The 13,629-nt window shown below is 35.6% G+C and overlaps 1 protein-coding gene across 1 annotated transcript; it reads right to left on the bottom strand.

Annotated features, from left to right (window-relative positions):
* Positions 1 to 12,255: 12,255 nt before the first annotated feature.
* Positions 12,256 to 13,629, bottom strand: LOC141815294 (transcription termination factor MTERF15, mitochondrial-like). Its single transcript, XM_074703228.1, has one exon. It carries the CDS (start codon positions 13,547 to 13,549, stop codon positions 12,356 to 12,358), a length of 1,194 nt encoding a protein of 397 aa, XP_074559329.1. The 5' UTR covers positions 13,550 to 13,629; the 3' UTR covers positions 12,256 to 12,355.

Genomic DNA, 13,629 nt, shown 5'->3' with positions numbered 1-13,629 from the left:
CATGAGAATGTTTCATGGATTATTATATGAGTGTCATAAACATTCTCATAGTGATTATTAGTATAAATAGTCCTAAGATCTGAAGTCACTACGGTTCTTTATATAAAGAGTTGTATACTTTAGTATAGACAAACATCACTTATAACAAGGTGGGTTATAACATCAATCATTGTGTATGCAATAAATTATGCAAAGGAATGTGAGTGATGTAAATGAGATCTATCCCTTCCATATAATGAAAGTGATATCTGTGGGTCCCTTAATTAAGTAGGACTACTAAATATATGACCATGCTTAAATAAATCAATATGAGATATTGAACTCATTCGGTTAAGTGAGTCTATTGAAGATTAAGAAATACAAAGATTGATAAGGGGATGGGGATCAATATAGATATCGAGGATAGAAGGACCAAGTTATACAAGATAATAAATACAGAAAGGTTAGGTCGAATCTCGACATACTCATCACTTGGGTAGCAATGATGCATTGCTAGACGTTGCTTACATTACTTATGTATGTAAAATATTATTTTAGAGATATTGTCAACATTACAAAAACTTATTGGGTCACACACAAAGAACATGTTGATTTAAAGATGAATTTATTTTAATTTGACTAAAATATGATAGACCCAAAGATGATAGAGTTAAATCTAATCCAAATTAAACTCATTGAGTTAGACTCAAATGAATCCAACTATTGGATTATTGGATTGAGTGTAATTCGAATTAGACACATTGGATTAGACTCAATCATTAAAGAGGATTAATGTCCATTAATAAAGATTAATGAAGCATTAATGAAAAAGAGAGCAAAAGGTATTTATATTCATTGGATAAGTATAAAAGTCATTTTGCAATGCATTTTTGTGTGGATCACTTCTAGTCTCCTCTTCTTCTCCTTTTGGCCGAACTATCCAAGTTGCTAGCACAATGAAGGTGGTTCTTTTCCGAAGGCTGAGTTCATGCGATAAACGAAAGACGTGTTCGTGTGAATTTCGAAGAGGCACGACCATTCTGATCATGTGAGATCTGCCGAATTAAAGTTACGCCAGGATTGTTCCATTCATGCAACAAAGGTGACAACTCCATCAAAAATGTATACTATATTCGCATGGATCTCTGGAGGAATCGATTTTTTTCTATTGTATTTATTTATTATTTTTTATATAAAATCCCAACAATAGATGGACCCCCTTCATGTTAGATGTTCCCCTTCTGGTGATAGATGCACCACTTTAAGGTAGATCCACCCTTTTGATAACATCACCACTAGTTTACCATTATCAATCATTGATTAAATATTGTTGGTAGTCGAATAATCTATGTGCATGTTGACACACACTTTCGGGTTGGCCTATCCCTTTGGATAAGAAAATTAAGGTTGAGACGAAAGCTAAGCCTTATTTCCTTAACGCATATTACTCCAGCCAGATACACTTTATTAGCAATCACCTCATAAGAAACAACGACCTGTTGGGAATTTTGTCCCCCTTGCAATTAGGTAGTTAAGTGTATTAATGAGTTTGGCAAAAGGTTTAAGCTAGGTCCATGGCTATGTCTAACTTGTGTGTTAAATTGCATAGGACCTATCAAGTATACATGTTGACTTGGTGGCTAGGATGTCTAATGGCTTAATGACTCAAAGTCCATAAAGATTTGAGAAGGATGGCTCATCCAAGGGATAGTAAGACAAGGTCCATAGAGATCAAAGAAGGATGACATGAACATCCAAGGGGCCATATGGAAGTGGAGCATTATTGCAAGCCAAGGAAGTGAACTATATGAAGGATAATATGAGGAGCAGTAGAGGGATCAATGCATCTTAGGGACATAGGAAGACCTCAATGTTTGGAGAAACTCTATAAGATGCGAGTGGAATAACCATTATATAAGGGATGAGAGTATATGACAACTTAGGCGGACTCAACCTTGGATACACCCCAAGTGTTTTGGGGTTTTTTTGATTTGACCAGTCAATTTATGATTATTGATCAATTGATTAATGACTACAATAATCTATACCCCAAGTAGTTTTAGGGTTTATGGTTTGCCCAATTGATTGGTAATTGGGTATCAATCGATCGGTGGTTTAATACCTCAAGTTGAATTTATTTGTGGTACTATTTTATAGATCAATCTACTTATGATTTAGACTTTTGGCGAATAAATAGAATATTTGCTAGTCCACTGGCCTAGTTGACTAAGGGTTGTTTGGATGAGAATAAAATATTTTTTTGGTTAATTGGCATTGTCGACTCAACACCGATTAGTCAATTGATGTTACAGTAATTGATTCAAATGCAACTAAAGATGGAAGGCTCAATGACAAATTTACATAAGATATTGTGGATCAATTGAGTGATTATTGATGAGTAATCGGTTAATGGTCACCACATCAACATCATAGCATCCAAGAAGAAGGCTATAAAAGGAGTTCAGAGTTGTGAAAAGAGCAACAAGAAGCTAGTATTTCCATACTCTTCCTCCATAAAATTTTCATTATTTTGCGATTATTATATTTATATCTTATGTATTTATTGATCTATGGGAGATTTTTCCACTACAATGCTATTAAGAAGAAGGAAATATAGAGGTTCTTGGAAGTGATCTACCTATGAATCAGAGTCTACTCAATAAGTGGTATTAGAGTCTCATCCATTCGAAAGACTAACTGCCGACATAGCAAATGGTCAGAGATAGATTTTAGATCTCCAAAATTAGAGGGCAATTTCAATTCTTGGAAGAGAAAGATGGCGCTTTTCTTTAGACTCGACATCAACATGGCAATAGTCATAGAATAAGGGTATAAGTTTCCATTAGATGGCAATATTAACATGTTACCTCTTTCCAAGTTAACAAGAAGCAGGAGGAGGAGGAGGAGGTAGCCGATATGAAGGTAAAATTGGCATTGGAACAAGCACTATCCAAGCAAAAGATGAACAAAATTAAAAAGTACATGATTACCAAGAGCTGTTGAAAAGAATAATTGCAATGCATGAAGGATCTTCATAAATTAAGCTTGCTTGATGAGACCTTTACAATGTTGAAGGGAGAATAAATTGTGAACATACGTCCAAGTATAAACAAATAGTTCATGAATCGACTACTATTGGTGAATGCCCTGTCGAAGATGGCTCGATGATTAATAGTTACTACTACATCACACGAGATTTGAATGTAAATATCCTAGATGAGTTTTTTTGTTAGAATTAGAGTTACATACTTCTAGGTATCCAGATGCTAAGAAGGAACAAGCCTACAAACACCATAATTTAGCCCTGGTCAAAAAAGAAAAGGAGAAGAAATACCATCATCAAACTCTCAGGATTTCATTGTGGAGGACAATGTCGGACCCTACATGGTAAATAAGGTAAGGGGTAAATTTAAAAATAAATTTAGATTGAATAGGGTGATCTGAAAGAGTACCCACGGCAAAAGGAAAAAGAGGACAAAAAGATAGTTCATTGCTATAATTGTCACAAGAAACAGCATGTAAAAGATCAATGATCTAAACTGAGAAAAGAAAAGGAGATAATTTCATCTGAACAGTCAAAGAAGAAGCATCCAAAAAAATTTGAAGGCCACATGGGATGAGCTCGTCGAAGAAATTTAATCCAACAACAAAACTGTATTGGCGCTTCTAACAATTTAATAGGAAACATCCTTATCTAGAGATTAAGAAGGAACCACCTATACATCAAACAAGGCATTTATAGTGCTAGATAATGGAATCTCTTCCTCATCCAAAGAAGACAAGGAGACATCAAATCATGGGGGAACCAATGGTTACAATTCAACTAACATGGTGAGGTAAACTCTTCCTCTTGTGATGTTGAGTTAATTGACATAGTAAATTCTCTAAATAGATCACTCTATAGATGTGAAAAGAAAAATAAATTATTGAAAAAGAAAATTTTATATTTAGAAGAAAAACGTAGAATTATTGTACTTGTGATAAATTGCATGACAATACGATTGAAGTAGAATTAGAAAATGAGTCATTTGAAAAAAGTTGAATCTTAAACATTAGCAGCCAAAAGGTAAATTTTAGGAAAATTGATTTAGGTTATAAGGGGTTCAAGAAAAAAAAACCCTATTTTATTCTAATAATTAGAGGATAAGCTAAAATCAAAATTGAAGCCAAGACATTGTTACCTAAACAATACTTAGTTAATCGGGTTGGACCAAACTTATTTTAACTACCAAAGTCAATACTTAATCATTAAAAGGACCTTCATAGTCAACCATATTAGACTACATTTATAATTTTTTATATGGTTTACATAGCATTGTCCTTGTTGTTGATGTTGGGAACATCGCATCGAACCTATATTTTGATGTATAACTAAATTTAAAATTAGTTTGTGTGTTAATTTGATGGATTGTGTCAAGTATGCAAATGTAGGTAACTTGACACAAGATAAAGTCTTGGTTGGCTCAACAAAGGCTAATACCTAGTAGAAACTAGGCAATGAAAGTCCTCATTGGGAACTAGACAATGGCAAAGTTTTAATGGGACTAGGCAAGGAAAACCTAATTGGGAATCAAGTGGTGAAAATCCTAGCAGGACTAGGCGGTGGAAGACTTGGTTGGGAATCAGACATGGAAGACTATTTAGAAACTAGGTGAAGTAAGTCCAAGTAAGTTAGTTGGGAGTTGAGTCTTAATAACTAAGTCTAGATGAGTTAGTTGGGGGCTAAACATTTATCTAAGGTATGCGAACTTAATATAATACTTCTATCATACTCATTATGCAATAATTTGTAGTGAAGCATTTTCAACAATTCCAAGTGACCGAACGAGAGTTTGAGCGACTAACTACGGATAAACCTCGACTAATTTAATTAGAAGGTTTCAAATGATCAGAGAGAGGAGTGGGGCGACCTCGACTTCCGAGCGACCATATAAGGCCTCAAGGTGACTGAAGTTGATGATATCCAGCGATCCGGAGAAGTCGGTCAAGATCAAACTTTGACCAAGCATCTGGAAGGTGTCCAAGCGATTAGAGACCATGGAAATCATCATTGACGAGATAGAGTTTGCAGCTAAGTCAGGAAGGTTCAGGCAACTGGAGTAGTGCCATGTTAGCATCAACATTGACTCTATGAAAGGAGGATCGAGGCTCTTGTTTGAAGAACAATAAATGCATTCCAATTCTCTATGCTCTTTGAAAGGCTTCTCTTGTGTTCCGTGCTTACGCACTATGCTCGTGAAACATCAACTTCAATCGACAACTATCGGCTAGTAATTATATTCTTTTATTAGTTGTCGTACCTTTGTATTTATTTGTTCTTAACCTTTTTAAATTCTTTTTAAGGGGGTAAAGGTTTTCTAGAAAGAAGAGATTTGAAATAAGAATCATATTTTATTTTAATCATGTGTGTTAATCTCTACTTAGTATAATTTTTTAGTTCTTGCATGCTTATTATACTTAATATATTATTAGTTCTTCATGCTTATTGTGCTCAATATCTTGTTAGTTTTTTGCATGCTTGATGTGCTAAGTATTCTAAAAATCGTGCATGCTAAGTTGATTATTGAATCTTTCATGCTAAATTGATTGTTGAATCTTGCATGTTAGTTTGTTAAGTTGTATATCTTAATTAATTGATATTATTTTGTTTGATTAAGTTAGTTGTATTTATTCCGCTTTGTACTCTGTATTTGTTGGCTTAGAATTGAATCTATCATTCAAAAAATTCATAAAATGCTATTCACCCGTAGCATTGGATTAGATCTCAAGTCCATCCTTATGGAGTTGTGATATATGATTTTTATTTATGTGACCCAAGTGACAATGCCAAAAATATGTTTGGTTTAAATCATTAAGTTTAATTGAACCGTTTAGTATTTATATTATAGATTAAGTTTTCAAAGTCTAGAATACAGAGTCTATTCATAAGAAGTGCACTACAATAAAACATATCATTTAAATGAACAGAACAACATTTGTCCTTTATTATAAATGAGAAACCTTTCTAATCCAAACAAGAAATAAAGATAATATTCTTAGTTAAGGCAGACACATATACTATTCTAGTTCCAAACTAAGCCCAGTGGACAAAGATAAGGAATATGTTCCTATAACTATAGCAGCAACTCTTGCACCATTACCTACTCGTAGGTCCACTTCGTTCTTTGTCAATGATAAGAATGATCTTGTCATTCTACGGCCCTGCACATTAGTACAAATGTGAGATGCATAGTCAGTATCTAATACCCATGAAAAAAAAATAGATAAATTGACTTCTATAACATATATACCTGAGGTAAAAGTCTCACTTCTCTTCTTTTTAACTTCCTTCAGATATAGTTTAGGGTTTCTCTTCCAATGTCCAGTCTCACTACAGTGAAAGCAAGTTCCTTCCTTAGGCACTCTTCCTTTAGGTTTTAATGCATAAGATTTAGGTTTGCCTTTGGCTTGGGTCTTATCCTTACCTTTGGGTTGCGTTTGCCTTTGCCCTTTTGCACCATCAAAATAGTACTAGGTTTAGTCTTCTTAAGATTGAGTTCAACAGTTCTCAACATACTTAACATCTCAGGCAACTGCTTATCAATTTCATTCATGTTATAGTTCATGACAAATTGACTATAGCCTTCTGACAACGATTGCAGAACAAGGTCAGTGACCAATTCTTAATCTAATGGAAATCCCAATCTTTTAAGGTTCTTAATGTACCCAATCATTTTAAGTACATGAGTTTCTATGGGACTTCCTTCTTATATCTTGCATTGAAATAGAGCTTTAGATATCTCAAATCTCTCGTGCCTTGCTTGCCCTGATATAGTTGTCTAAGATGTTAAACCATATCGTGAGCATCCATGTTCTCATGTTACTTCTAAAGCTCAGAGTTCATGGTGACAAGCATAAGACATGACATATCCAATGCATCATCTTGATGCTTCTTATAAGCATCCTTATTAGCACGAGTAGCAGTAGTGGCGAGTGCTTAGGAATAGATTGATCTAAGACGTACAGTTTTCATTCTTGCTTGAGAACAATTCTCAAGTTTTTGTACTAGTCCAACAAATTGCTCCATTAAGCTTATCCTTATCAAGATGGTAGAGAGAGAGAGTATTAGACGTATTTGATGACATGATGATCTACAATAAGAAATACAGAAATGAATATCATATTTAAACCGATCAACCTTAACCGGTTGAGACTTTTTCGTTGCCTAACATTCGATCAACCTTAACCTACCAAGATTTCACGCCTCATGTCAACTCCCTTTTGGACTTTTAACCGTCAAGTGTCTAGTCAACCGTAATCCAAGGACTTTCCTATTACTAATATATTAATCAAATATCGAAACTCAAACTCTAGTCACACCGAGCTTGATCAACTTGGTGAATCATGACTTCGTCCATTTATTAGTACCCTAATGAAATTTTGATGTGTGGTTAAATAAGTCTGAAATTAGATCCTCATTGTATTTGATACGTGTGACAGACTTAGGAGATCACATGTAATATCCAAATGAGGAACCTTGGCAGAAGACACAAGCGAGCGAGAATGATGGCACGAGAAAGAAGCCGACGGGCTCGATGCATCCGAGGTACAAGAAGTTGCAGAAGAGTACTCTGATGGAGTGAGAACGCGCGGGAGCAAGCCGAAAGGGCTCAGTGCATTTGAGAGATGAGAAGCTGAAAGGAAGACTGCGTAAGATTACCAAGATAAAATGGAGAACGAAGGAGGAAAATAGTCAACAAAAGGTTGACCATTCCAAGATCTCGGATACCCATTCCAAGTCAGCGCGAGCCGTTGCCAAGATGGATGAGGATGAATTCCACGTCAGCGGAATCCAAGTGCTTGGATCAATTCTAGGCGCCCGGATCGCAAGCAATCATCCAGATCCGTTAACGGACTGTTGCCAGAGTGGATTGGATTTGACAAATCCAAATGCCCGAAAGTGCCACGTCAGCACAACAATTAGATCGAAGAAAAAACTATAAATAGACTGAAGCTCGAAGAACAATGAACACACTCAAATTTATTTATTTTCATTTAGTTTATTTTAATATACGCTCAACTGTTGTACAAGGTTTCTCCACCTTCGAATCATTTCCGACGAGGATATTTTAGAGTGGAGCGTTCATAATCTTGGACTAACAACTCGAGGGTTGTAACCAAATATATTCTGTGCCTCTTAATTTTTATATTTCATTTCGATTTTAATTAGTGTGTTTTTGCTAAAAACGTTAGCAAGAGATAAAAATTATTTTTATTTGCAAGTCGTTATTCATCCCTCCCCTCTAATGATCCACGAACAACTTCTGCTATATCAACAATTGGTATCAGAACCGAACCATTCAGACTAACCGCCAATTAAGCAACTAGATCGGGAGGAATAGTTGGATCAAACATCCACCGCCCGAAGTTCGAGGGCGAATTCACAATATGAAAGAAAAATGGAAGTATTTTTTAAAACAGATTTTGAAATAATATTTTGTATTAAACATGGTTTCAAAGTGCCCAAAAACGAGGATGGAGAAGAACTCAATGAACTATGATAGACCAAAAAGCAATAAGACAAGTTCACAGCTAATGGTAAGACAGAGTTCCATCTCCTTAATGTGTTACTTGTACAGGAACTCAACCAGATAGGCCACTACGACTTGACGAAAGACCTCTGAGAAAAGTTCCTAGAACTTCACTAAGGGACCTCAAAACTAAAGCTAGCAAGAAGGGACTTGCTGAGAAATCAACTAACTCATCTCCGATTAGAAAAGAGAGAAACGGTGACACAACTACATATGTAACTTAAAGAAATAATCAACGATCTCAACAACCTCGAATAAATAGTTACAAATCAAAACACTCTCAGATATGCATTGAATGCATTTCCAAGAACCTAAAGTAGGCATTAATGGTGAACTAGTATTACATCTCAAAGAACTTATAGGTAAGTACACTAAAAAAATTATTTTCGACTTTAGAATTACATAAATCTCGATGTGCAAGATTTAAAGACACAGAACTACCAAATATTGCTCTGCAAGCTAAGGGTGGCTCACATTCAGACACATCCTTAGAGATGAATGAAGAAGCATACCAAGTAAGAAAAATGAAAAAGTTTTAAAACTAATAACTTTGATAACAGACCTCAAGACAACTAAGATGAAAAAAAGAAGGAACTAAGATGCTTCAACTGTGATGAAGAAAGTCACATTTAAGATAACTGTCCTAAACTCAAGCAGAAGCACAAAGAAAAGGGAAAAGAAAAATCAAAGACCAACACAAAAATCTAAAAGCAACTTGGAACGATTCTTCAGAAGACTCAGAGTTAGAGCAAATAGTTGAGCTTGCGCTGATGATAACGCAAGAAAAAGAATCAGAAGTACGATCCAACGACGAAAGCAATAGTATAGATGGAGCCTCAAACAACGAATCTGAAACGGTAAGTGAGGAACGTAACCTACCCTCTGTTCAATTATATGATATAATTAAAATGTTATCTAAATTATTATGTAAGATTAAAAATAAATACATGGAATTAAAACAAGCTAAAAAAGAATTAGAAAATTGAATTGAAAATTCATGTTCTGAACTAGAAAAAGTAAAAGATAAAAAGATAAAAATATAAAATTAAAGGAACAAATAAAAACTTAAAAATTAGAATTACAAAAAAATTTCATTGATTCACATAATTTGAATATTATGTTAAAGAACCAAAGAATAAAATTTCGATAAAGATTAGAATATAGAGGACTAAAATATAATTATTAAAATTTCAAGAGTCAAATCAGAAAAGTAAAAATAGTTTATTTCAGAAAAATATTTGATAAATCTAATAGCTGTAAATTTATTTTGGGTTCCAAAATCAATTTTGACTACTTAAATTTTTTTAATAGTCAACCAAGAAATTATTTTTTTTATTTTAGTTTATGATTGATTTGATATTTAAAAATAATTTTCTAGAATATTCTGTATGAAATTTCTTATTAAAATTATTTTTCTGTGAAAATATGATATATTTTTTGTTAGCATATAAAATTTTAAAATTTTTGAATGATTACATTTTTAAAAAAAATTACCAAACGAAAATCAAGTATTTTAAAATTTAAAAATTAAGTAAAATGAATTTTTGGTGAAAATTAATTTTCCATGATTAAGACAATTCTAATCTATATATCGAGTTAAAATATTAGAAATTTTTATGATCCAAGTATATCATATTTTTTTCACAACCCCAATGTCTTTTTGTTATTGTTAAATGGGAGAGTAATAGAAAATTAAAAAATTAGACATAAATGCAGAGTGAGTAAAAATATTGTCATTGCATTATGTTTGTTCATATTTTTTTTATTATGTTATTTACCTTAATTTCAAACTTAGTTTGGCTAACATCAAAAATGGATAGATTGTTAGTACCCAGTAGAATTTTAATATATAGTCAAATAAGTCTGAAATTAGATCCTCGTTGTATTTGATATGTCTAAGTGCACAGGGATTTAGGAGATCACACGTAATATCCAGATAGCGAACCTTGACAGAAGACACAAAGTGAGAAGGATGACATGAAAAAAGAGTTGACAAGCTCGATGCATCCAAGGTATGAGGAGCAGCAGAAAAGTATTTCAGCAGAGCGAGAAGGAAGCATGGGAGTGAGCCGGAAGGGCTCGGTGTATTCGAGGAACCAGAAGTTGAAAGGAAGACTGTGCAAGGCGACTAAGGTAAAATGGAGAACGGAGGAGAAAAATGATTAACAGGAGTCGTTGCCAGGATGGATGAGGATGGAGTCCACGTCAATGGAATTCAGGTACCCAGATCAGTTCTAGGCACCCGGATCGCAAGGAATCATCAGACCCATTAGTGGATCGTTACTAGAGTGAATTAGGTTCGATGAATCTAGGCACTTGGAAGTGCCACATCAACACAACAGTCAAATCGAAGAAAAAGCTATAAATAGACTGAAGCTCGAAGAACAATGAACACATTCAAATTTATTTATTTTCGTTCAATTTATTTTAGTCTACACTCAACCGTTGTATGAGGTTTGTCTGTCTCCGAATCATTTCCAATGAGGAGATTTTTGAGTGACGCTTTCATAGTCGACTAACAATCCGAGAATTGTAACTAAGTACATTTTGTGCCTCATAATTTTTATATTTTATTTCAATTTTAATTAGTATGTCCTTGCTAAAACATTAACAAGAGAAGAAGATTGTTTTTATTTGCAGGTCGTTATACACCCCTCCCATCTAACAATCCATGAACAGCTTCCGCTGCACCAACAACACCAACAAAAAGAAAAACACCAACCCATTTAATTTTCATAACTTGAAAACTCATCAACTTCATCATCATTCCCAGCATAACATGACCCTTTCTTTTTCTATAACCCTAACAATCCTCCCATATTCCATGACAAAGGTCTACAAATTTAAGGCACAAAACATGGAGAAATAGGAAGCCCTGATGAAATTCTATCACCTCCTACTCTCCCAAACATTTTAGCGTTGCTTAATGAAAGAATGCTTGTCGTGTCGGACAATAATCTTATCGGTACACCAATGTAATTTGCCATCCTAACACCTGGTTTGGCTTGTGAACCAAAAGAACCCAAAACACTGAAAAAAGAGACCGCCGCGCGAGCAATTGGATGTTATGAACAAAATACATGTTAACACAGCAGCATCTCTTGAGTCTGTTAAAGAGTGCATCTATTTACCATTTTAGTTCTTTCACTTAATTCCTAAGAGATTCATCTGCTACATTTCCAATTCTTTGAAGGCATATCTTACATTATTATGAATTATTATGACTTATTTGTAGGGACCAAGCCTTCTTATTACATTATTATGACTTGTTCATTCCTACTTTATTCTCAACCATGCGTCCAAAGTTTGCATTGCCTCCAAAAGTTCGAAATGACCTTTCATGTTTCTACTCACAAGCTCACAAGTGCTATAGTGTTTCAAAAGATTACAGCCATTCTGTATCAAACATGTAATCCATGTGGCAGCGGTTCCTCACCACATTCCACTGGAGATATGGATGAGTAACTACTACTCAGATAAGGAAAACTTACAGCGTGTTCATAAAGGAAGAGTGTCTCTCTTGTAGTAGAGTCGTATGAATACAAGAATAACAATTATCTAACATAAATAGCGATAGATCTGTGAGCTTTTGGCTCGATTGATATGCAAAATCAAGATCATGATCTTGCAAATTGTTCTTAATTATCTTCATGCATATTGACATACAAAACAAGATCATGATTGTTCAAATTCTTATATCCATGCTTGTTGGCATAAATGTTAGTTTTAGAGTTTGATGAAGAAGAAGCCATACAGTGAAAAATGGTAACATGAACGATAACTTGCAGGGGAAAAAATGATTTACCTCATTGAAGTCCAGTTTCAGAAGCATTTGTGTGTTTCAAGTTTGCATAGAGTTCACTCAGATCTGGATACCTGTCTTCATAGACGACGATGTATTGCTCTACGAATTTCGTCTCAGAAACCATCATGTATGTTGTCACTTTGTAATCACTTTCACAGTGTCCCCTAGACTTCAAGGCTGCCAAGATCATATGTCTCGGAATCAGCCTTCTCTCCAAGCTCATTATCAATAGTATTGGACGTGTAGCGATGTAAGAAGAAGGATATCCAGCTTCATTTATCAAGAACTCCATATTTCTCTCCAGAGTCTTCAAAGACCTTCCTGGCAGAGTAGGACACTTTTGGAATGCTGCAACAAAATCGTCCTCCGACCACCCGAAGCTCCGGAATAACTCCATTTGCATCTTGAACTTCTTTGGATTGACACCGAAGAGTGCACACAGAGTGCAATGGAACATCCCCGATGTCCGTGGCACTCCCAAGTCCTCCACACGACTGATCAACGACTTCAAGAAATCAATTTTCTGTGTCAGGATCAGTGGGCGATTGCGCAAGATAAAGGCAAGCTTTGGACCGTACAAGCCACATTCCCGAAGCAACTCAAGGTTGGGTTGGATCCTCTTCTTGATGCTGTATCCAAGAACCCAAAGGTTTCTCTTTAACAACTTCACCAGCGCATCCTTGGATCCGAGAAGGCCTTGCCAAAATTCGATCTTAGGCACAGTGCGTTCGTGTTTGATTCTGATGGTGTCGGGATTCGATCGAAAGAGGTGAACGATGTCGGATGGGGAGAAACCCAGATCTTCAAAAGCTCGGAACTTTGGGACAAGTGTCTTCTCTACGTCCAAAAGAAGACATTTGGGAGAGTTATGTAGGAGCCTTTTTACTGATGCGTCATCGAAGCCGTGACTTTTGAGAAAAGCAAGGACGGAGTCGGGCTGCTGCCGGGATTGGATGCCGGTGAGAAGCTTCGAGGCCACGGTGGCCTTCTCCTGGTCGAAGCCACATGAGTCGATGAGGTACTGGGCCATGAACATGGAGTTCCCAGTGGTGGATGAGGCGCCGGCGGCTGTGGCGGAGGCCGAGTAAGGTAAGACGGCAAAGAGGAGGGCAGCATCGTGGGGGCGAGGAGAACGAGTGGAAGTCACGGTTTTGCAGAAGATGGAGAAGTACAGTAGCCTCTTCATCGATATCATCTCCTCCTTTGATGATTCCGATTTGAACTTCTTCCGAAACCCTAGCAGTTGGAGAACACGTTTTTACTGCTTGTGAGAAT

Source organism: Curcuma longa, chromosome 21, assembly GCF_044706935.1.
Source record: "Curcuma longa cultivar G26 ecotype Majalengka, Jawa Barat chromosome 21, ITB_CL_G26_1.1, whole genome shotgun sequence".
Classification (NCBI taxonomy): Eukaryota; Viridiplantae; Streptophyta; class Magnoliopsida; order Zingiberales; family Zingiberaceae; genus Curcuma; species Curcuma longa.
This window is presented reverse-complemented; position numbering and strand designations above follow the sequence as displayed.

What these genes read in the sequence shown, in the direction of transcription:
- LOC141815294 (XM_074703228.1), bottom strand. Translation starts at nt 13,549, where the DNA reads ATGATATCGATGAAGAGGCTACTGTACTTCTCCATCTTCTGCAAAACC.